The sequence below is a fragment of the Canis lupus genome, chromosome 15 (assembly GCF_048164855.1).
Source record: "Canis lupus baileyi chromosome 15, mCanLup2.hap1, whole genome shotgun sequence".
Taxonomy (NCBI): domain Eukaryota; kingdom Metazoa; phylum Chordata; class Mammalia; order Carnivora; family Canidae; genus Canis; species Canis lupus.
The window spans coordinates 20,739,525-20,765,352 of record NC_132852.1 but is presented as its reverse complement, the minus strand read 5'-3'; the positions used below and the strand labels follow the sequence as shown (position 1 = coordinate 20,765,352).

The window sequence follows — 25,828 nt, the reverse complement described above, 5'->3', positions numbered from 1 at the left end:
AAAGAGTTTGCCCTGTTGTGGACTGACAAAACATCTCTCAGTATGTCCAACCAAGCGAGGTTTTTCTTCTAGTGTTTGATCTACTCCTTCTCTAACTGAGTATCTGATAAAGTGTTTGGTTTGTATTTGGGGGCCAGGTTGTATAGGGGGAAAAAGTATTTTGAAACACTGGGATTACATGGATTGTGGAAGGTTCATGCCATGTGAGGGATTTAGGAACCAAAGGAAGAGCAGACACCTTTCATCTCACATTCACTTCTGGGCCTTTCCTCACTGAGAGGCCTTTCCTTGCCTGATCTATTTAATTTGCATTTTCTACTTGTTTGTATAATAAATTCATGTAAATTAAACATAGGTAGTGATGCGATGCCACTGAATATGTAGGTATTAGGGAGAAGGGCAATAGCCCAGCAATGGAATATGAACAAAGGATAAAAACATCCAGGAAGTAGGACACCTGGCTGGCTCAGCCATTGAGCATCTGTCTTCAGCTCAGGACGTGATACTGGGATCGAGTCTCACATCAGGCTCCTTGCAGGGAGTCGGCTTCTCCCTCTGCCTATGTCTCTGCCTGTGTGTCTCTCGTGAATAAATAAAATCTTTTTTTTAAAATGAAAATGTACAGGAAGTTCATAGGCAATTTTGAGTTTCTTGTATCCTAGACCCAAGTTCAAGTACTGGTCTTCCTCTAACCAGCTGTCTGCTGATAGTCAAGTTACTTAACAGCTCTACATCTCCATTTTCTTCCTAGTAAATTCCAACTTATGTTTTTGGACAAGACTTAATAAGAATGTCTATGATGTAGTAAATAAATATCCTAAGGAAGGTACATGATAAGATGAGCACTGGGTGTTATATTGGCAAATTTAATTTAAATAAAATACATTTAAAAACAAAACAAAACACAAAAATAAAAGTACCAATAGCCTCCCACACCCCCTAAAAAAACTTAGTAAATATTCAATAATATTAGATTCCTCTTGCTTCTCCTCTACCTCACTAATCATACTGCAGGAGCAGACAGGCAGTGAGGTGAGGCTAACAAGGGCAGCTTGTGCCAAATTAGAAACTTACATTCCAAGTTATACCCCAGAGTCATCCAGAGGAAATCTAATGTGAGCCATGTATATAACCTTAATTTCCACTAGCTACATTTCTTAAAAGTTTAAAAGATTAAATTTTATATATTTTATTTAACCCAGAATATCCAACATCTCACCATTTCAACATATAGTCAACAGAAAAGTTATTCACAAGGAATCCTACATCACCTCTTATCTACAGTCTTTGAAATCCATGTGTATTTTAACGCCTATCTGCATATCTTAATTCAGCCTCATTGCACTTCAAGTGCTTGGTAGCTTCATAAAGCTAGTAGCTTCCATATTGGACAGGTCAGCTGTAGACAATGGAGAACCACTGAAGGTTTTAATCAGTAGAGTGGAATGCTTTGGAAAGATAAATCTGTTAGCAGTACTTGGGGTAGATTATAGTGAAAAGAATGCAGGTCTAAAGACTAAGAAGTTATCATAATCTAGTGGACAGTTATCCAGAGTCTGAACAAGGTTGGCATCAGTATGAATGGAAAAGAGGGGATGAAGGAGAGCCACACTGTGGGAATGAGGGCTCACAGCACTTGGTGACTCATCTCATGTGAGAGGGAAAGGAGAGAAAGGGGTTGAACATGGGATCGTTCCAATTTTAGTATATGTGCTGCCGAAGCGAGCATTGAACATGGGATTGATTGGGCTAGATATAGTAAAAACAAAGTAATTGGTTTATTAGAAAATAGACAAATTATTTCCTACATTTGCTATTACATGGTTTCCAATTTAGCTTACTTGGTTATATAAACCAGCTTTCCAATTCCTTCCTTACATATTAAAGAGAAACAGAAAGACTATATACTACTATAATTTAAAAACTAGGTAAATGTTTACAACTCCTTCTCAAAAAAATATTTTTGGACAAAGCTGTAAAATGTTCATCAAATACCGATCTTACTATCTATTAGCTTGGTAACTTGCAAAGGCACAGAGCAAGTGCCTGGCTCTCCTGCCCCAGACCAGCAACCATATCATAGTAGCCTCTGCAGGAAATGAACATAGATTTGTTGAACTGAACTACAGAACAAGCAAATTGGACAGTTTTCTTCTTGAGATGTTATGTAATATGCCTCTTTTTAAACTGTGATTGAAAAATATCAAAAGAGGGGAGGGAGCCTTGGTAGCTCAGTCGGTTAAGCATGTCACTCTTGATTTTGGCTCAGGTACAATCTTAGGGTTATGAGATCAAGCCCTGGGTTGGGCTCTAAACTCAGCAGGGAGTCTGCTTGAGGTTCTTTCCCTCTGCCCCTCCCCCAGCTCAAGTGCACACACTCTCTCTAATATGCTGAGTGAAATAAGTCAATCGGAGAAGGACAAACATTATATGGTCTCATTCATTTGGGGAATATAAATAATAGTGAAAGGGAATAGAGGGGAAGGGAGAAGAAATGGGTAGGAAATATCAGAAAGGGAGACAGAACATGAGAGATTCCTAACTCTGGGAAATGAACTAGGGGTGGTGGAAGGGGAGGAGGGTGGGGGGTGGGGGTGACTGGGTGGCGGGCACTTAGGGGGGCACTTGACGGGATGAGCACTGGGTGTTATTCTGTATGTTGGCAAATTGAACACCAATAAAAAATAAATTTATTATTAAAAAATAAATAAATAAAATCTAAAGAGCTTAAGTATAATCTCATCCCAGTGGTTTTTTTTTTTTTTTTCCCCTTAGATATTTGTAGTTTTTGTTGCTAGGCCAGTAGCATATGTTCACAGAAACTTGGTTTTCTCAATGAATTTTAAGCAGTCTCTGAACTAATATCCTTGTAGAATGTCACAGAAGAATAAGTAAGCAAAGAAAACCTGTTTTGCATTTGTTGTACCAGAAACTGTACCAGAATTAGATGGAAATTCTGAAGAGTCCCCAGACCCATAATGGGGGTTACTTCAGAAGTGTTCTTTGACCCACAAATATAATAAATCTCGTTTTTCAAAGCATTAAATTAAAGGTGATATGGAAAGCTACATACAGTTAGACAACTGTAAAATAATGCCAATATAGGCTGGAGATGTACGTAACAATTACCTTATGTCATTGTTGGTCTAAATGATTCTGGAAAAGAAAAAATAGGGAGAAATGTTTCGATCCCAAATTTCTAGAGAATGACTCAGGTATCAAGTGAGTTGACAAAGCATAATTGCAAGAATTATATCTGGTCTTATCATTCATTAACTGAACAGTACTCACAAGACAAGAGCATGAACACTGGCCCCCCTCCTACACCCCTCAACTCAATCAGAAAAACTGTTTAGAGGGTAGACATCCTTACCTCAGAGAGTAGGTGCTGAATCACAACTGTTAATGCTTCAAACTTGATATTGCCACAGGAAAGAAGCTGCTTGAGATGCAGGATAAATCCACTTTGGTTTTCACATTTTGTTTTATACTGGGCCAACTCAAGTGTTTTTTCAGAGGATAGCACATCTGGAGATGTCTGTGTCTGGATACACAAACTTCTGGGATTCTTTTGCCTGCCCTTTTCAACTGTAAAGGGAATAAGTATACATAGGAAAATATGTGACTTTAATTTTTATAATCACTACCATCTGGGTTCAAAAACAACTAGATAAACCACAGAAATACATTTAAGTTATGTTTACGTAAGGAAAGCATATGGATCAGAACAGGAATTAATCAACTATCTAGATGTTTGGAACTTATAAACACAGACAATGTCTTTAGCTCCGACTTAAGATTTACGTGGGGCAGAGAATTATGTATATGAAACAATTAGATTTAGCAATCCAAAAACATGAAAATTATGTGCAAAATAATATTCATATCATAATTTCTAATTTTCTAGGTAAATTGGTATAGTACCCTGTGACAAGTTCCCTGACTATATTCTGATCACATATGCTGAAAGAAAAACATAAGTGATTGGCCTTTCAATGCCTCTCCCTCTTCCTACACATTTTCTACATCTTCCCATCTTTTCCTGCTGATGGCCAGGTTATTACAAAGATTTATACTGCTGATGAGTCATTTCCTAATCTCTAGTAAATCATTACATATATTGAAAAATCTACTCACATTTTGCTCCTTAAGTGCTAAAAGCACTTATACTCTTGACTATACTTTTCCGTTTTCTATGAAACACAACGTTTACTGTTTTTCCCTTCTCCAAGTAGTAGTAAGGGCCTATGTATTTTTTTTAAGCTCATACTAATACTCCAAATCCAACTAAGATGCTGTGCTGATTATTCATTTTCTATGCCCCAGTGTCCTGGGAATTAGTCTCCTTTAAATGAACAACTGTTCAGTGTTGGAACTATTCCAAATGTCCCAGTCACTTTAAATATCAAACAATTTTTTTAACGGAACACACAAAACAAGCTCCTTAGCTTCTTGAAATAAGTAGGCCAAGTAATCAAAACAAAACTAAATCTGAAAAAAAGATACAAGAAGCTGAGAGAGAAAAAAAATGTTCCCTTGTTCTCAGAGGCATTCCCTACAATATTCACATTCTGTGGTAGCAAACCTAAGAACATTTTATAGACAGGAATTATTTTCTATAATTCTTCAGAGGGCAGCCCCGGTGGCTTAGTGGTTTAGTGCCTGCCCTCAGCCCAGGGCGTGATCCTGGAGACCCGGGATTGAGTCCCACCATCAGGCTCCCTACATGGAGCCTGCTTTTCCCTCTCCCTGTGTCTCTGCCTGTCTCTCTCTCTGTCTCTGTCTCTCTCTCTCTCATGAATAAATAAAATCTTTAAAAAAAAAGAGAGAAATCTATCAGATTTCTTTAAAAAACATTCTTCAGAGGAGGAAAGCTATAGTAATTTCTTGAAGGAAAATAAACAATCCTCAGTATTTATGCTCCAAGAACCAGTGACAAAATACACTCAATATATTCTTTTTAAAATAGGAGATGGGGGGAGGCTCTCATTTTCTATGGTACTTTCTATGGTTAAAGAATTCGTATTTGTGTTAATACTTGATAACTCATGATTATAAGATGACTAAAATATCTATTGTGTTTTAAAAATACTTAAAGAGAAGGGGAAAGTATTTGCCTATTAGTCTTTCTCAGTAATCATTAACGGCTGTTTAGCACTAACCACCACTTCCAAAGCAGATGAAGAAAAGTGACCTAGTTCATAGTCATAATATTAAAATCCTGAAGGGAGAACTTTATAAGGTCCCATATTAATGAACTAATTAATGAAAAATAATCTAAATATTTTACAGTTTGTCAAAGTACTTGAAATTAGTAGTCCTTTATTTAAATCATTTCCTAAAATGTTCTTAGGTGTTCTATTTCTCATGTAACATATAATAATTACATAGTGTTTTATTGCTCATTGAGTGTTCTCACTTTTCCTCTCTTTCATCCACTCAGTAGCTCTCCACAGGGAAAGCAAGGTTCCAGGATGGGAAGGGTGTTGTCCATGCACGGATGGCATCCATAGGACAGGTTCAAAGTCAGAAGCTAGGCTTCCTCGCATTCTCTACTGTTCCCACCCACCTTGGAAAGTGGAGATAGGGTGGAGATGTCCTATAAAACCAAAAATAGGGGCACCTGGGTGGCTCAGTGGTTGAGAGTCTGCCTTTGGCTTAGGTCATGATCCAGGGATCCTGGGATCAAGTCCTACATCAGGCTTCCCACAGGGATCCTGCTTCTCCCTCTGCCTATGTCTCTGCCTCTCTCTGTGTCTCTCATGAATAAATAAAAGTCTTTAAAAACTAATTTAAAAAATAAAACTAGGGGATCCCTGGGTGGCACAGCGGTTTGGCGCCTGCCTTTGGCCCAGGGCGCGATCCTGGAGACCCGGGATCAAATCCCACATCGGGCTCCCGGTGCATGAAGCCTGCTTCTCCCTTTGCCTGTGTCTCTGCCTCTCTCTCTCTCTCTGTGACTATCATGAATAAATAAATAAATAAATAAATAAATAAATAAATAAATAAATAACAAAATTAAAAAAAACGAAAAATAACTATTTATGCTATAATTGTAACAAAATGTCATTTTAGTATATCAAGCCTGTTATTTGGATACTCTTCAATAAACCTACATATAGATAAACATCTGTGTTTTATTACAGTTTTACATAATTGTATACAAACAGCAAAAAATAGCCTTTAACTCTTTGGTAATCTAGAATTTCCCATAACCTATTGATATAAATTCATTCTTCTAATATCATTGCTATGTCCTACCAATATTTACTGAAATATTCTTTAATTTATTGATAGATTGCTTTATTATTTCTTGAATCCCTTAACAATGTTTGATTCTCTTTCTAGAATTTCTATGCTAATTATTTTTTTAATTTAACACAACATCAGAGTTTGAAAAATGTTAGGTTATAATTATTTATAAAATTTGAGATGTAAATATTTTATATTAACATTTTTGAAGAAAACATTCTTTAAAATTCTTGCCTACTGAGACTTCCAGATGAATTTCACTGGTCATATTCTAGTAAGTTATTTCATAGGGAGATACATTTAAATTAGTTTATTGAACATTCTTTTTCCACCTTCAGGTTCAAAATACAGGTACTCCTTTTGTAACACCAGATTTTATATCTTCCTTCAAATTTCTTATGCCAAAGTTAGGCAAGAGCTACATATCATGTTTGGTTTTTTCGTAAACTAAATTTCTCTCACTGTATGTTCTTACGATTTACTTAAAGTATTTGCTAGTAATATTGTTTGGATAAATCACTTGATATTGTTTATCTTTTTTCTTATTAAACACTTAATTCCATTTCTAATATTATTTTAAAAAAAGAATGATAGCTTTATTTTTCTCTGGTTTAAGATTAGCTATGTTTCTCAATGTACATAAAGTAGATTTTAAAATAATACATCTGTATCATGCCAAGAATCTGTCCATACTGTTTTTGAGGTGTTTAAAAAACGTAAGTTGGATTTGTCGACTGTATACCGGGCCTCTGAAACCATTATGGTTTTTACTAGCTTGTTTAATTTGATCAATTTTGTTAAGGTTTTTTTTTTTTTTTTTAAGATTATATTTATTTATTCATGAGAGATACAGAGAGAGACAGAGACCCAGGCAGAGGGAGAAGCAGGCTCCATGCAGGGAGCCCGATATGGGACTCGATCCTGGGACTCCAGGATCACGCCCTGGACCAAAGGCGGGTGCTAAACTGCTGAGCCACCCAGGGATCCCCCATTAAAGGTTTTCTTAAGCCATAGTGGCTTCAAATTCCTAAGACACATTCTTTCCTTTTTTAAATTAATTGCCCCCCTTTTACCATCTGAAATATAATTTCTCCCCATTTTTTGAGGTATAAATGACATTTAACATTATATTAGTTTCAGATGCGCAATGTAATGATTCACTATATACTGGGAAATGATGATGCTAATAGTCTAGTTAACATTTTATCAGACACAGTTACAACTTTTTTTTTCTTATGAGAACTTTAAATATTTACTCTCTTAACAAGTTTCAAATATACAATAGAATATTATCAACTCTAGTCCCATGCTGGATATTACATACTCACGGCCTGTTCATTTGAAAACTGAAAGTTTGCACCTTTTGACCTTATTCACCCATTTCACAACCCCACCCTACTCCCCAAGACAAACTCTTAATTTTTTCCAATATGTCAGTGGAACAGGATCAACCGTTCCCTAGTTTGCTGCTGAGAATTCAGATGGCTTAAGTCCATGAGTGAGACTGGCAACTATACATTTCCTTTATTATTTTGTTTGCTTTAGCTTCTCATAACAAAGTGGCATCTGTGCTTATAAAAGTCCTATTCTCCAATATTTTGGGACTGTGAACTGTTTTCAAGGGCACATAAACTCTGTGGAAGGGTAGAAAATTCTCTCGGACCCAACAATGTATTAGGAATGCTAAGATCACTCTAGAATGAACGTGAGTAGTTTTTGTTAAGGTACAGCCTGGAAAACATCAATTGCCCAAGTCTGACTACACCCCAGTGACACACATCTCTTGGTGCTTAGCTGTTTTTCATTTGTGCTTTGCCTGGTTCCGGCTTCACCTGCAGCTCTGGTGCTAAGGTGTTAACTCTAAGGATAGGAGGGGGGGAGCGATGACACCTGTGCTTCAATAAAAGCCAGCTGTTCACATGATAGCCACCTTTTCTTTCAGGCTTTCTTAATGGCTGGGGAACTGGCATTTTGAGAGTCAGGGAGCCCCTAGTATCAGCATCAGCTCTTACCTATCCAGTCACGAAGACCTCAGACGCAACCCCTGGAATGCAACACTGGTCTGCCTCTGGTAGTAATGAAATAGTCAGACCTGAGCATCATGAGGCCATTTTCAACATTACCCACCAAGAACTGCATTCAAACATTTAAAACACTTCTGATCATGTTGGTCTGCATAACTTTATACACTCATATTGATGTTTAAGAACTTAAAAGCTTTGTGATAAGCCTTCTCTACTACATTCTAACATCAACTGTTGACTTCATAGCTGGTCAGCAAGAACTTATCTTATTGTGAATCCTACACAGGAGTGCAATGACATAACTGAAGGATTGATGCTGCAAACTTGTTTGCAAAGACAAGATCAAGAAACAAGCCAACTGTCCATAAGTAGAGGACTGGCTAAACAAATTTATGGTACATTTACATAGTGAAATATCACAACTGTAATGAAGAACTAGGACAGATTCTGCAGTAAATGAGAAAACAGTACAGAGCAATGTAGATAATAAGCTCTGTTGTGTAAAGACAATGAAAATGTAAGAGTACATTTTCTATTTTGCTTATAAATTCCTAACAAAATTATTGCATAATACACATACAAGTACTGACAATGTTTACCTTTTCAGAAAAGAGAATAGGAACCAGACAGATACAAGGTGTTCTAGTATATTTTTTTATACTCTTTAATCATTGGGTAAACCTATCACCTTTTCAAAATTAAGAAGTATTTTTTAAAGGTGGTTAAACTGAATTCTGAGCCCTTTAATCATCAACACTTAGCCATAAAAAAAAATAGTCTGTGTTTCTTCCTTGGGGAATAGAGATGGGAATCTAAATAATACAGATTTTGTTGTTATATGTGACAACTCAAAATAGATTTACATTTAAGGAGGAAAGAAAACACTGATATATTAGTCTTCTAAGAGTAGATGTCTTCAAAATTTAACTTAAGAGCAAATAAACTGTAAACAGACTGCCCTCCACCTAGAGCTGGAAAATCAAGTTGTGACCTCAATCTTCTGCTCCATATACAGTACTCCCAAAGGATAAAATCGTACATGGTAGCTGATGACCTAGTTTGAGCATCTTTCCCCCCTCCTCACTCCTGGCCCAATTGAAGATCAGAGATGATGCAAAAATCTCCAGCGATGCTCAAAGCCCTAATGCTCATAAAGAGGGTACTTCATAATACTAAAAGAACAGTTTTGCTTAAATCCTATAGGAATCATGATTTATTGCAAATCAAAATATGAACCAAACTTGCCCTTGTGTCTTTTTTAACATGTTTCCATTTTTATAATGCAGCTGAATTTAAAAATGTAAAATCGTTTATTTTACCATTAACAGGACATGTGATTTCAAAGAATCAACTTAGAAACCCTTAAAGTTGCAGGTTACCTTCTACACAGATCTGGATATCCATCAACAAGATAGTTAGAATATCGTGTGTGATCCAATCTTCCTGGTACCGACTCTAATGAAATTGAAACCTCCATCAGGAAAACAAAAGTCGTGAATTTAAGACATGTGCTTACTTGAAAGCCAATTGGATAACACTGTTTGCTATCTTTGCTCCTTTCAATCCAAAATTTCAATTTAATAAAATTTCAGACTAGCCTAATGCATGTATTTATCACTGTCTTGAAGAAAGTAGTAGGGTAAAGAGAAATAGGCCCTCTTTTTAGGCTTCCAACATTCAGGCATATAGACCCCCATGACAAGACAAAAAGGTTTTTGAGAAAAGTTTAACCACTAAGACGTGGACCAACCTATTATCTCCTGAAGACACATTCACCTTAAGGTCAAACAAGCCATTTATTGAACATGCTGACTTTCCAAATATTAAAGTCAAGTAAGAGACAAGCCCTGAAAGAATAGTTTGCCTTGGCTTCCATGAAATGCAAAACTATACACTGTTTAGTAACCAACATTGCCTAGTTTTTTTGTATACCTATTGACCTAGTCATTTGTTCACCAAATATTTTTTTTTTCGAAATCTACCATGATAACCTTGCGGTGGTAGGAGGACCTGTCCTGGTGTCTTCTGGGGAAGAAGGAGGTGGTGGTATACAGGGATGCATGAAGACCCCCTCCCAGCATCTTGGCTGAATCATATTTCCTTAGTTTTGATATCTTCCTGTTCAGCTATCTTAGTATCTACCTATCTGCACTGAAAACTATTATGTGTGGGTTAACAAAATGTAGCTAATGAACTAATGGGCTGGTGAGGGTCCTGTCTCTGCTAGCAGCTTGGACAGACAACTAATTCCCTTCTTTCTGCCTTAACCTGACCCAGCACTCCCAAACCCTTTAAAGGGACCCCTATCTCTATGTAAGTTCTTTCAGTCCATTTCCTATGCATTGGGTCATGGGTGCTTACCCTGGGATAGCCCATGGAAACAAAGCACTAAATGGGAACTATTGGGAAATACATGTTCTAATAGGAGGGAGTATCCAGTTTGGAATTTTTAAATGCGTTCTTTTCTCTGACTTTTACATGCTGAGCTAGCCAGCTGACATGAGGTCACTGATGTGCCAATGAGGCCATCCCCTGTGGGTCAGTGCTCTGCAGCCACAGAGAGCATCCATAACCACTGTATCTCTGTTCCTGCAATCCTATGTTGCAAAATAGGGACCCTAGGAAAACTGCATGACTGAGCCCAGGCACATGTAGCGATAAGACCTGAATGTGGGGGAAAAATGTGCCCAAATGTGCCAGAGTGGGTCAAAGATGTGTATTACAGTACACACTGTCTTACAGTTGAAATGAAAAAGCCAATTAAAACAACCAACACTAGAAATTTTTATGACACAAATAATGAAAAAAGAGAAGGTTATTCTCAAAAATACTAACCAGTTAAGGAAAAGAAATTGAAAAGACAAGCACCTCAAACTCAGGTCCCTTTGTTCTCAGGGAACAAAGGGAAAAAGGGCAAGTCTCTCACCCAAAAGAAAGCTTTATTAGTCTTAATTTTCCCCCAAGAGCCAGACAAATGGTATTTATAAAGAGGACTCTCTTGTGCTAAAATAACAACATATCACCTAAGACAACCACAGAAAAATGATGTTCAACATTGGAAACATTTAAAGCCACATCTGATGTCTTTTTACATAATAAATAATGTGTATTTAAAATTCGTGTTTTTAGCTCTAAAACATGCTTTAGAGCTAACACAAAGTATTATAATCTGTATTGTTTTATTTATAGGATGATTTGCTGTTAACCAAAACTCAATCAGAATATTCTAATTGTTATAATTACGTATTTACTAAATTTTCTTGCCACACTCCTCCAGCTGTTCCTGGTGAAAAACACTGCTTATTCTTCCCATCCTGAATTCAACTCCAAACTGTAATGTATGATGTAGTTTCCACGTTTGTGAGAAAACAGATTACTACATTAAAACACAACTTAGAGTAGTAAAAGACTTCAGCTATGTGAAACTTGTGAGTTACATCTAACTTCTAAAAATTTATCAAAATATAACCTGTTATGAGTGAAAGTTGATTTAACACATCCTTGTCTTAAGTAGACCGCTCTAACTGCCTAAGGGTACATTTTAGCATCATACCAAAGCTGTAGCTCTAAGACTGCCCCAACTACAGGAGCTCAGTATGGATCACTGACAAATGTTTTTAGCATAATGTCATGCACAACGGTGAGTGGCCAGTGTGGCAAAAGGCCAGCAAGATCTTCAAGCCTGCTTTCAAGGAAGCCAAAAGAAGAATGTGGATTCACAGTACAGTAACAAAGGAGTGGTGGAAGGCTACATCTCTCACCTTTTATTCTTGAATTTGGTCCCTCTGATGTCTTCTGTAATCTACAAACGACTGAATCTTTTAACTTTTTACACACAAGTTCTAATACATAGCGTTTTTAATGGAAGCTTTCTAAAATGGCTTCATTGACTCCTTCATTTTGCCATGTGAGAGAGAAACACAAGAGAAATCCAAGTTTATTTAGGGTCACCTTGGCAATACCTACCGCAAATGTACTAATAAAAACATTAACCTTTCGTTAACATGTTTTACATATATAAAAGCCGTATGTCGAGTTGAGACGTTCTTTCTCAACATATTATTTTATCACTGAAAACTACTTCACTTAACATCAGAATCAAATAGAGTGACTTCAAAGTGTCTAACTGAAATAATGACAAAATAGCTAACCATAACCAAAACCCATCCATGTCACAAAACAAAAAAAAAATTAAGTCTGTTATAAGATCAGACTTGTTAAATGATATACTCCCCTTTTTTATAAGCAGCCAATATCAGCTTTGGAGAACTAAGGGTTTAACCCTCTCTGGGTCAGGTACTCTACTGAGGCTCTAATGCCTCTTACACCTGCATGCTCTAGAGACTGGATGAGTCACTGAGTTCCCTAGCCTACCTTGCAGGTCGCTAGCCAGGTGACTGAGAATTAGCCAATGAGATTAAGCTTTAGTGATTTGGCACCACCTCCAACCTTTTTTTCTGCCTAGAGCAGCATCCTGAGATCATGAGACAACGGTCACGAGGAGGAAGCTAAGAAAATAAGCAGAGATGTTGATACATTGCTGAGCCACTGGACAACATTTTAGCTGAGACAAACAAGTTAGGTGAAACAAATAACCTACTTCTTAGTCAAGCTGTCTTAAATCGCAGCTAAAAATTGTTCTTGACAGTCTCAAAAATGAATGCCAAACATAATTTAATGACTTCCATTCTAATAAACAGATTTATTCATATTCTACCTTGCTCTTACCATCTAGTCAAAATGTTTCTCTTTCGTGTGGCTTTAAGTAAATAGAATATTTTGTTCTATCAGGTAGACTTCTGTCCCTCCTCTGAAACTCCCAGGCAGCTCAGTGGTGAGTGCTCAGGTCATGATCTCAGGGTCAGATCACGCCTCAGCTCTCTGCTCAGTGGGAGTCTGCTTGACATTCTCTCTCCTCCTCCTCCTCCTGCCCCTCTTCTCGCTCTAAAAATAATATTTCAGGATCCCTGGGTGGCTCAGTGGTTTAGCACTGCCTTCAGCCCAGGGCGTGACCCTGGAGACCCAGGATTGAGTCCCACATTGGGCTCCCTGCATGGAGCCTGCTTCTCCCTCTGCCTATGTCCCTGCTTCTCTCATGAATAGATAAAATCTTTAAAAAATGATAAAAATAAAAAAATAGTATTTCTGCCCCTCTTAATATATATGTACTACACCCCTTCCCTTTGCTATGATAATTGCCTTTTTTTTTTTTTTTTTTTTTTTTTGGAGAAGAGGAGAGAGAATCTTAAGGAGGCTCCATACCCAGCACATAAGATGACCCAGGGCTAGATCTCACCACCCTGAGATCATGACCCCAGCTGAAATCAAGAGTTGGATGTTTAACCTTATTAAACCACCCAGAAACCCCTATAATAACTGCTTTTAATATCACTAGCTCAGCAAAATGAATTCTAAGTGCAGTAAACTGCTTTCACTTTAATAAAAACATATATTAACTCTTTGAGGTTCAAAATGGCATTTTTTTTTTATAATAACTAGTACAGGTATCTCCAGGTTCAAAGAAAAATTGAATTCTAATAAAACCAGTGGTAAGTAAGATTTCAACTGAGAAGATTCTTTTCCTTCCACAGACTCATTATAAAATCAGAACCAATATACAGAAGCAAAATTCTGAAATAGAGCTGACAATTTTAGCAAGAGAGACTATTGCCAGCATTTTGGCAAGTCACTGAAACCACTTATAGACTTCGTAGAAGATTAGCACCTTCCCTGACGCAGAGATCTTCATCCACGCTTGCCCTCCTGCAAGATCACTCAGAACTCTGACAAATTCACTCTTCCTTTTCTTGGCCCTATTTACAGACACCATGACATCCTGGATTCAACAACACATTCTGTGAATGGGTGCCACACGATAACAACATACTGGATGGTGCTCCTTATCTAAAGGTTCAATGAGAGGGCCTGGTCTACCTGGGTCCCTGTGATTACTTCCTTCTTGCTAACACCTCTGTCTATATTCTATGCTCACACCTATTAAAATTCTTTTGTTTCCTTGAAGGAGCCAACCTCTCCCTAAGCTCCAGGCTTTCGCCTCAAACACTGTTTCCTGGCTAACTCCACGTATGCTGAGATTTCAGCTTAACTAGCACTTTTTCTGGAAGGCCAGGATAAGGTTAGCTTCACCTGCTAGGAGCTGCCTGGGCATCTAGTCTATGCTCTATTGTAATCACTTGATGTTCTGTTTAATTATGTGCTGTGTGAAGGCAGGAGCCATGTGTGACTCAGTCCTGGTTAGATTATCAGCATCTAGCACTGAACCTGGCACACAGTCCATGTCTAAATAAGTATTTACTTATGAAATGAATGAATTAATCCTAGATTGTGAAAGACATTTGGGAAGAAGTCATAAGTGGGTGCCTGGCTGGCTCTGTCAGTAGAGCATGGAACTCCTGATCTCAGGGTCTTGAGTTCAAGCCCCATGCTGGTTTATTAAAGATTTAGAGCTTATTTAAAATAAATAAAAACTTAAGAAAATTGCTTGAAGTAATCTCTATACCAAATATGAGGCTCGAACTCATAACCCTAAGATGAAGAGTCACGTGTAGAGCTTACTTTTTTTAAAAAAATAAAAATAAAAATTAATCACTTAGAGAAATGGGGGAGGGGGGTGCTAGTGGCAAAGATCAAATACAAAATCCTTCAAATAACCCAAACATATGAAACTGCCAATATTTGGCCATTTTTCACTCACAAGAAAAGTAATTTCAAGTGCTTCCACCTAATAAAAAAGACAACCAGAGCAGTGGCAGAGTAAAACCAAATAGAGATTTCAGAGGACAGAGTCTTAGGTTCTTACAACCAATTAGTTGTGGTTAAATGAGGAAAAACAAGGATTCACCATGACTGATGTTATATGACAGGATAAAGGAAAAACATGGTGTCATAAAGAGACACCATGAAAAACATGGTGTCCTGAGTATTAACTGAGTTTGGGCAATAAGGAGAGAATTAGATAAGATTTAGATAAGATGCATTTTCAGATGTAATTCATCCAGGGTTTTTTAAATCTATAGCCAGCAAAATTTATAGCATGTGAGGTTAAAGGGACTTCAGAAATCATTTCATCTGATTCCTTTATTTTATAGCTCTGTATGTGTAAGTGATGAAGGTCATTCACTTGGTTACTAGCAGAACCAAGGCTACAACCCCAGGTTCCTGGAATCGAGGTCAGCACCACTGCCACTCTGACAACCAACAGCATTCACTTTATTAAGAATACAAACACAAGTTACAGCTTATAGACCCTAAGAATACATGTGGGGACTTTAGTACCCATTTCCTTGCAAGATTTCTCTGACCTTAAAGTTATGTAATACAGGATAAGCTCACAAAAGATTCTTACAGGGGCTAAGTAGAATTACATTCTTTACATAATTTTTAAATGCTTCTCACGCAGGGGGAAAAAATACAACCCTCTTATTCATCATGACTATTCACCAGATCTAACAGAATTACAGCAAAAGTCAGAGCCGGGAAAATCTAGAAGCCAAGAGTTCTAAACAGAGGTCTCAGTTTTCATCCCATGTCTGCTACTGTGTGCCCTTGAACACGTTAATCCACTTCTCTGGGCCTCTGACTTCCTGGCGTAAAAGAAGGTAAACTAGATCACTTTTTTTAAAAAAGGTTTTTTATTTATTCATGAGAGACACACACAGAGAGAGAGAGAAAGAGAGAGAGAGAGAGAGAGAGAGGCAGAGACACAGGCAGAGGGAGAAGCAGGCTCCATCCAAGGAGCTCAATGTGGGACTCGATCCCGGGTCTCCAGGATCACGTCCTGGGCCGAAGGCAGCACTAAACCGCTGAGCCACCTGGGCTGCCCAACTAGATCACTTCTAAGTACACCCAGGCTCTAAAAATTTCACTGCAGCCAAATTAATGTTGAAAAGTGTTTTTAGAGAAATTCCAAAATCAAAAGGTACCTAAAAATAGCAACAATTAGTCAAACTCTGATAACAAAAGCCTTTTGTTTTTTGCTTAAACTGCCTTGGAAATCTATCTGCTTCACAGAAATACAATAAACAACCTGAAATGTTCACTAGGAGAAAACTGGTAAAGGGTGTGCGGATGGCTCAGTAGGTTAAGTTTCTGCCTTTCACTTGGGTCATGATCTTGAGGTCCTGGGATTGAACCCCACATCGGGCTCCCTGCTCAAAGGGGGAGTCGGCTTCTCCCTCTACCCACCACCCCACCAAGCTCATGCTTACTCTCTCTCTCAAATAAATAAATATCTTTTTTTTATTTTTAAAGATTTATCTATTTATTCATTCATTCCTTCATGAGAGACACACAGAGAGAGAGAGAGAGAGAGAGAGAGAGGCAGAGGGAGAAGCAGGTTCCATGCAGGGAGCCCGATGTGGGACTCGATCCTGGGACTCCAGGATCACGCCCTGGGCTGAAGGCAGCACTAAACCACTGGGCCACCTGGGCCCCGAAAAATATCTTTTTTAAAAAAAACTGGTTAAATAGATCATGGTGCCCATAACTATTAAAAAGCAGGGATAAATGTGTTAACATGAAAATCTAAGTTATATTAACTTTAAAAAGCAATTTATAGAAAAATGCATATATATATATATATTATTTCTGTATAAGGAAAGAATCTATAAAAATTTACATAGGCTTACATATAATGAGCAAGTTACCAGAAGGCTTTGCAAGCACCCACGAGAGTGGTGGTCCCTGGAGAGAGGACAGGGGTCCCGGGCAAGACACAGACTCACTTTAAATTATATAACCTCTGTACAGTTTGACTTTCTCACTTGGAGCACAGATTTTTTTTTTTAACTTGGAGCTATTTTAGATCATACAGATTATTGCAAATACAAGGCAGCCTTTTTTCCTTTTTTTTTTTTTTTTTTATAAAGGCAGAAAAAAATGACAAAGGCATTTAGGCTGGGAGAGAGCAAGCCACTGTTCTGCCTCCTAACAGCTGTTTTACCTTCAGTTGCCAGCTCAGACCAAGGGAAAGGTTGGCAGACTTCAGTGACAGGTCAAGGGGAGTTATGAAACATGAGGAGAAGCTGCTGGAAAAAAATGAGAGATATCCCTCAGGGAAGGGAGATGCCTCTGGGAAAACTAAGAACAGTCAGCTGAAAAAAAAAATCACTAGGTATGGGATGGAAAACAAGACACATCAGGGCTGACACAAATATGAAAGAAGAAAAAAAATCTGTTTACATATTCAGACAGTCCTGTTACAGTCAATGCTAACCAGCCAGAGTAAATATACTACCACACCTGTTTTTACAGCATAAAACCAACATAATTTACCCATAGCTGCAGTTATTATGTGAACAAAAGGGAGCAATGTGAGGCAATTAATTGAATCCCATGCAGGTTTACGTATGCCTAAAATATACACTACATTTATTTCCATCTTAGGCACAGAGAATAAAAGACAGATACAAGCATAAATATCAAAGGCAGTCTTTTGCGATTGCAAACATTTTCACCAGGAAGCTAGGAAACTTACTTTTTTTTAGGGGTGGGGGGCTCACTTATTACCTCTCCACAACTACTAGGATGTTTTACTTTGGAAATATTTTGAATTTAGAAACCGTTTAGCATATTAAACTAACCTATCATAATCTCAGTGACACAGTATCTAATAAAAAACTATAGAAACCCTCTCCTTTCATCTCCTTTAAGGATCAGAGAAACGTCCATATGTCCCAGCTCCAAAATCATCTGAAGCAAAAAGTAATTTAACAGGTGTGGTTTTCTACAGATCTTAAGTGTCAGAAAGGAGCCAGGGAGCTCCAAGGCAACAATTCTGCTCTCTCCAAACAAAACGCACACACGTCTGCTTACACGGAATCAAAGTATCAGACGCTCATGTGTTGAAATGTTAAGAACAAAAATGCCTGTTTCTACCAAGAAAGCCCCATTCTCTCCCAGCTTTCTTTCCTCAATTAGGTATCTCCTTAGACTATTTCTGATAAGCAGCTGCAAGTTAATCAAGATGTCCCCCAAGCAACACTAAACCGACATGTATGCAAGACAAACCTGTATGGAAAATGACAGTGCTCTTCCTAAACCCTGAAGGAAGTCGAAGGTTTCGAAGCAGTCCTTTGGCGGTCAGTCGGACGTGAATGGTGGATAAGGAGAATTTGGGAGACAACAACATGTCTTCAGAGCAGGTAAAAAGATTTCACAGAAGAAACAGCTTCCAGAACTATCACATACTGTCTTTTTAAACTCAGTACTCTTCAAAGCCAAGAAATAACCGCAGGAGAAAACATGCCTACATAGCAAATGTCATTCCACTGTACAGACACAAAAGGGGGAAAAAAAAAAAAAGGCAACCCAGAGCTATCCAAGTGTTCCTGGCTTCCGTTTTCACTTCCAGATGTTGCCAAAACAATACCCGTCCTCTGACTAAAATCTCCTGTTAGCAGATCCAGCAGTAAGGAGCCTCCGAATGACATCACACTGTGCACGCTTAAGGGGTTGTTATGGTTTTCATCAGAGATGGTAAAGGGGAGGAGAAAGTGGGTGGTCTTAGGAGCTTTATATAACCACCAATAATGTCACGGATTCTCTCACTACTTGAAAGATGGATGAGGGAAATTAACTACTTTGAGTATTTCATGCTGATTTAGGAATTAGGAGAAAATTAAGATTTCTTTTCAGTAATCTATATTCTGATTTTAAAAATTTTAATTATATTCACACTAATAACACTGGGTATTTTTTCCCAATAAACATAAAACATATAACATATGTTTTTTGATCTCAAAAACCTAACACTTTTGAACATAAATCTCTATGTAAACCTGATACTTTGGATACACTTTTTTTTTTTTTAAATGCCTTCAGGTAATGGATGCTCCCAGGTACGGTTTTTAATAAAACTTCTATTATGACAGATTGACAAAAAGGTTAAAGTTCAACTTTAATAGGTTCTGAGGACTGCACTAATCTACAGAAGAGGTTAATGCAATTTTTCTCTATCGGATGTAATAGAATAGTTCCAGAGGAATAAAATTAATCAAGCCACATTCTTAAGACTACAGTTACTGCTTTATAAATTGCATTTATGGAAAATCAGGTGGCCTCTCATGGTGATGCTTTGAAACTAGGAACAAGCTAGGATCTGTTTTACTGGGATCTGTTCAGTGTTTATTTTGGTAGTTTGTAAAAGTACATTAAAATATGGTGGCAAAAACTAAAGGAAGATGAAGGTGGGAATATAAATAAAGTAGCCAGGCAACATGCTCACTTAAGCAAAGGTAATATTATTAATAACCAGGAATAACCCAACACTTAACCCTTTTTGATTTAAAAAAGAAAACAATGTATAAAAAAGGATCTATGCTTGTTTCCAAGATTTCCTAAGAAAACAAGACTTAGAAATAAATGTAGAAACTGTTAGTGATAAATTTTGAATAATTCCTTTTCCCTTCTCCTCCTCCACCCAGGAGCCTAACATCTTAAAAGCTGTCAACAAGGGACACAAACCCAATTTTCTATCAAGGGTTAGCTGTGGGAAAGATATAACTTGTTAACACACACAGGATGGATCTCAAAAAAACACCCTGTATCCATGGCAACAGAACCACAAATATCCAAGGAATTAAGGAAGAGCTACAGTTAGATGTTGTCTTTTCACTTTATCACAGTTTATTATTAAACAACTACCCTTTTCCCAGGTTCTGCATATTAATATGCTGTAACTACCTTTCCTCCTGCCAACATCCCTCAAAAACTTGTGACTAAAATATATCAATCAGGATTGCTTGCTTGGGAAACTCAGGTGAGACTTGAGGCTCAGAAGTCCTGTGCTGGTAGGTGGGCGCATGTGCAGCTACCTCTCGGCAGCTGGTCCAGGGCTAGTAGAGCTACCAGATACCTTTGCCATATGAAGTTGAACACGGCAGAAGAAGAGGACTATATGTCTGATTCCTTCATTAATGTCCAACAAGACATTAGACCAGGATTGCCAATGCTAAGGCAGATCCGAGAAGCCCGTCGGAAAGAAGAAAAGCAACAGGAAGCCAATTTGAAAAACAGGCAGAAGAGTTTAAAAGAAGAAGAACAAGAAAGACGTGACATTGGGTTGAAGAATGCTCTAGGCTGTGAAAACAAAGGGTTTACCTTGCTGCAAAAGATGGGATATAAAAGTGGTCAGCCCCTTGGCAAGAGTGGAGATGGTATTGTTGAGCCAATCCCCCTTAACGTCAAAACAGGAAAAAGCGGCCTTGGTCATGAGGCATTACTGAAACAGAAAGCAGAGGAAACACTAGAAAGTTGTAGGAGAAAGATTCACATGAAAAACCAAGCTGAAGAAACAGCTGCAGAGCAGTTTCGACTGCGACTTAAATATAAGCAAGATGAAGTGAAGCTGGGAGGGGACCTGAAAAGAAGCCAGCAAGCCTGCCGGCAGTTGGATACACAGAAGAACATTCAGGTTCCCAGGGAAGCATGGTACTGGTTAGGGCTTGAAGAGGAGACTGACGAAGAGGAGAAAAAAGAGCAAGATGAAGATGACTATAAAAGTGAAGACTTAAGTATACTGGAAAAATTACAAATACTGACTGGTTATTTAAGAGAAGAACATCTGTATTGTATTTGGTGTGGAACAGCCTCTGAAGATAAAGAAGACCTCTCTTCAAATTGCCCAGGACCAACTGCTGCAGATCACGACTAAGATTACTCTCAAGAAGTACAATCTTAGAAAATGTTATTGTTTGCTAAAAATAGATAGTTGAGCAGTTAGAATTCCCAAATTATGTCAGTAAAGAAAGATGGCCTTTTACATGTGGTGTTCCTTTTGTAACTTTGGAAATACTTTGTACTTTATGGTTGTTCATCAGTTTCAAGAAAATAATGGAATGCTATCTCAGAACTCAAGGGCAATTACAATTTATGACTCGATTGTGATGCTTATGGGACTTAAGGACACCAATAGGTAACTCTCTTATTCCCCTCTTTACTTTGGAACAAATTAAGAAATAAAACATGGGAGTCTGAGAGAGATCAAAATGTCAGCTTTATTATAAAAGGGAAGCCAAAGTAGAGAGCCAGGTTGTCTTGTTTTCCTATCAGGCTCCCTAAAATATCTCGCTGCCTGCATACAACTGCAAACCTCTGCCTTGCCAGAGATAGAGGCCACCTTGGCATTCTGAGACCATTTAGCTTTTAAGGTGAGAGAACCCACTGGGGGCTGGGCCACACGTGCTGAGTTCCTGCTCCCAAAACCACTCATCAGATGAGAGTCTTTTGAGAGGAAATGAATGAGGATTCACAGAGCTTGTTCCCACACTTCTGTCTCCCAGGGAGGAAGAAAAAGTCCCTTCTGTCCATTCGAGCAAGGGGAAAGGTATTCCCCTTGGTAAGACCAGTATAAGAGACAATGTTCCATTAACACTATTTCATTGATATTACTTCATTCTAGCCAGTTTTAGAAACAATATCATTATGATACTTCTGGAAAAATCATGAGTTTTCACAACAATGTGAACATCCATTGTAGGTGATCGATTGCAGGTTTTGGCTAAAGAAACTTAAGAATTGAGAGTAAACTTAGATATCAGGTGATCCAACTACTTACTAAATTTGAGGGCCTTTGGACAACATTCCCAGCAGGTGGTAATCCAACTTCTGCCTTTATTTTTCTAGCTATTGAGAGCTCACTGCCTTAAAATAGATTGTTCCATTGCTGGATAACTCTATGTGATTTTTTAAAGTTATTTTTCTAAAAATCAGCTTCCCTATAATTTAACCGAATACAGCTAAGCACATACCATGTGGCACACCTCTAAAGATCTTCAGCCAAAATTTGGCATCAAAAATCATGAACTTTTTTTAAAGTTTACAAGCTCAGGTGCCTCTCCTAATGATTTTGATTCAGCTGCTCTAGAATAATTTCTGGATATCTGTATTTCTTTTGAAGTTTGAAGAATGAGCCTGATAAGCACCTGTGGATGAAGACTAGTTCTACAGGTTAGAAATAGAGCACTGTTACATTCTTGGGGTACAATTTTATAGCTCACCTTTCAGTACCGTTGAGCAAAGGATCAGCTTCCTTCCTTTTATTAGAAACTGCACACACAAGAACACAGCAAAAGCTAAGCTATATTTGAGTTAAGATAATCAATAGTACAACTTGTGTCGGCCTCTGACCTAATAGGACCTAATTCATTTGTTCTCATGTTTAGCTTGGGGAACTTTAAAAAAGGAGAATACGAACATCCTACCCCAAGAGATTCAGATGTAATTGGTCGGTGTGGCCTGAACATTACTACCCTTGATTCTGAGACTCAGCAGAGCTTGTGAATCACCTAGTTAACTTCCAAGCCTCTGTTCTTCATCCAGAAAATGAATTATTATTTTTATAAATATAAATATGCATATTTATATATATAATACTAGAGTTTATACAGTTGGATAATAGTATTTAATATTTACTTTTTCACTTAAAAAATAAAATTGAATAGCTAAAACAAAGGAGTTCATCTTTCCTTGGAATTACAGTCAGATGTGTTGTTGTCATTTCAGCCAGTATGCTGACATTCATACAGCCATTCCCAAAGCCACATGGATTCTTCTAGATGGAACAGAGTTAGGTACCAGCTTCTTTTTCTCCAGTAACTGACAATTGGAACAACTTCCCACCTGCCTAGTGGTCAAGAATATTTTTAAGGTGTTCATGCGTAATTAGGCTGAGAATGTGCAAATAACCTTGATGGGATCTGGGACTCCACCAGAGTTATAGTCTGTGTTTCCAGGTCAAGGGCTAGAACTAGGCCTACCTTGGACAGCGGGAAACATCCCTCCAGTCTTATCCATCGACAATGAAAAACACAGGCTTTCAATATGAGTAAAAATGTATTTTTATTAATAAAAGTCTGTTGATATCATAATGACAATGAAAACCAAGGGAAGCAAAACATTAAAAAGAATTTTTAAATTTGAAAAAAAATAAATAAAATATCAATCAGCATGACAATCATAAATAGAATCAAATTAAATGTTGGTGTTAAAAACAGACCTGATACCACCCCATTTCAGATGTCATGCAGTTTTTTGTTTTGGATGGCTTTTTGTCTGTTAGTTAATAGTAAACTCTAGGTTATCCTGGTTAAAATGGAAATCTTTTGTAAGATTTTATTTACTTGAGAGAGAGAACAAGCATGAACTGGGGGCAGAGGGAGAGGGAGAAGCAGGCTGCCTACTGAGAAGGGAGCCCGATGCTCCACTCAGTCCCAGGACCCTGGAATCATGACCTGAGCAGAAGGCAGACGCTTCACCGACTGAGCAATCCAGGTGCAAAAGGGAAATCCTTTAGCCCAGACTATCCAAAAGGAGAAATTAGCAACATGCCACCAGCTCATCACATTCATTAAAATTTTGACTTCAACTGCACTAAGCTCCCACATCTATCAGAAGTAAATGTCGCTAATGATCTTTTTTAAACAGAACAAGAAACTATGAGAATAAAAAGCAGCAGCACTAGTCAGAAAGTCAAAAGTCAGAAAGCGGTTCTTGCTGGTGCAGTCAGGTGCACCACAGGCACACACGCACAGGAAAGGTGTTCCAGCTCCAGCTGGGTTTTCACTTCTTTCCCAGCACAGTCTGCCCCCTGGTGGCGATCACACGTGAGCCAAAGCAAAGGGATGCTCTTTTCATTCATACTAACAGCCAACTCTTAAAAAAATGTGCCAGGTACTCCCCTAAACACTTTATATGTATTTGTTTTTAAATAAGTGAATGAGAAGTTATTAAGGTGTTACAACTATTTTTATAACATATGAACTTTGGGGAGGGGTGGATAAGGAAGCATGGATTTAAAAACTGGCTCAAAAAGGTTCCTTGATTACTTATTTGGTCAGCTGTTATCACTTCTGCACTAGCGGTAGTTTCTGAAATTATGCCAAATATAGGAAGAGTACCTAAAGATAAGTGCCCATCTTGGTTACTATACAAAGACTTAACTGAAGAGAATGTCTAAAGATCACTGAGGACAGTAAAGAAAAACCTAAGGAACTTTTGTTACCTAAGAACAATGTTATTACAGTTATAAAAATTAGGAATAAGAGGAGTTTTTATGAAGGGGAGCAAAGCTTGTATTAGGATATCAAGCGGAAAAACAAAAACCATGATTTAAAATTGTATGAATAGTAAGATCTCAACTTTAAAGAATAAGGAAAAAAAATACCTGAAGCCAAGTATACAAAAATGTCAGCACCACCGAGAGTTGGAGTAGGTAGGATTTTTTCAATTTGTCTGCCATAGGTTTCTCTATTTTCCCATATTTAAAAACAAAAATTATAGGAGCCAAAGAAAAAATAGACTTTTAAATTAAGCAAACTGAAGTAACAGAACAGCTTTATTAAAAGGGTACAGAATAAGCTGAGTTTCTATTAATGGCACAAATAAAAAACTGTGGAGAGTCTTTAGGAAGGCTTAATATACAAACAAAAAAAGATGTGATATGAATGATACAAGTTTTTGGCAGGCCAATATGTTACAGTATCCTAGTACATTCAAGAGAATCGCAGATTCCACTGCAGTCTGCATGGAAGTGTATGTGCACATGTGTGTGTATGTGCAGGTACTTAATCAGACTCAGTTTAGAATACAGTGATGTTATGATTCTAGATGGGATTCAAGCATATGCTGTGCAGGGCTGCTTAGATGCTAGGAAATGCAACTACACCAGGGCTGATGTGTGTCCTGTTAATGATCATGAAGAATCTGCCGATTAATATTTAAACCAGGGATTCAAGCATCTCTATCCAATCTTCCCCCAAATTCTAACACCAAGTATATCCATCTTAATCTTTATTTCCTTACTTTCCCAACACGACACAACTGCCACACTCTTTTCATTTTTATACCTTGTAATCTTTACTGTCTTATGTTCACATCTCTGTTCCAATTGTAGGAAATTCAACTCAGGGTCCAATTTTTCCACAATGTCCTCTTCCTTAGTAGGAAGAGGAATGCCTATATTATGAATATTTTAAAATTCACATAAAACTATTAGAAAGAAAAATTAGTCTCTGTCTACCCATAAGACTATAAGTTCTCCAAGACCAGTGACATTGCCTTCTATTTCTTTGATCTCCAAAAAATGAAAGCTGTTATGTTTTATCCATGTAAAATGTTTTTAAAAACAAAAACCCGTCTTCACTGTAGAATATTTCTTAAAAAATAGAAGTGAAATTACCTATACATTATAGTGCTCTGTAACCAATTTTTGAACTTAACACAAACTTAATAAACTTAGTATATTTAAAAACTTCCTATCTTTCCAAGGCATTAGCTACCTCTTATATATTGCTTTAGTGGCTTCAAAAATGTCACTGAAATGTCAGTGAACATAATTTCAACAAGTGGTTTAACTTAAACAGGTGTTGCTGAAATCATTCAGGTTGTTTCCAATTCCCTCTCCCCTTCTAAACAACTTTGAAAGGCAATTTTAAAAAATCAGTATTTTCACTTTAAACAATTCTGATTAAAGGAATTCCTGGGTAGGAGCCTTTTTTAAAATTTTATTTATTTATTCATGAGAGACACAAGAG

General features: G+C 37.6%; 2 protein-coding genes and 1 long non-coding RNA gene across 9 annotated transcripts in view; 1 reads left to right on the top strand and 2 right to left on the bottom strand.

Annotated features, from left to right (window-relative positions):
* Nucleotides 1-25,828, bottom strand: part of MTUS1 (microtubule associated scaffold protein 1) — a 166,735-nt gene that overhangs the window by 36,390 nt on the left and 104,517 nt on the right. For 6 of the 7 annotated variants that reach the window (XM_072776164.1, XM_072776167.1, XM_072776165.1 and 3 more), the window contains one exon: nt 3,374-3,588. In XM_072776164.1, the coding sequence (XP_072632265.1) occupies nt 3,374-3,588 (215 nt within the window). Of the gene's footprint in view, nt 1-3,373; nt 3,589-18,305; nt 18,784-25,828 lie in introns of those variants that run through there. The other variant, XM_072776169.1, reaches the window with a different exon arrangement.
* On the bottom strand, nt 12,059-15,967 carry LOC140604720 (uncharacterized). The gene is made up of 2 exons (XR_012007520.1): nt 12,651-15,967; nt 12,059-12,169 (listed from the first exon to the last, which is right to left on the bottom strand). It is a non-coding gene; the product is annotated as an uncharacterized lncRNA (long non-coding RNA).
* LOC140604719 (G patch domain-containing protein 11-like) lies at nt 19,410-21,259 on the top strand. The gene has a single exon (XM_072776173.1). It carries the CDS (start codon nt 20,161-20,163, stop codon nt 20,947-20,949), a length of 789 nt encoding a protein of 262 aa, XP_072632274.1. The 5' UTR covers nt 19,410-20,160; the 3' UTR covers nt 20,950-21,259.

What these genes read in the sequence shown, in the direction of transcription:
- LOC140604719 (XM_072776173.1), top strand. Translation starts at nt 20,161, where the DNA reads ATGAAGTTGAACACGGCAGAAGAAGAGGACTATATGTCTGATTCCTTC.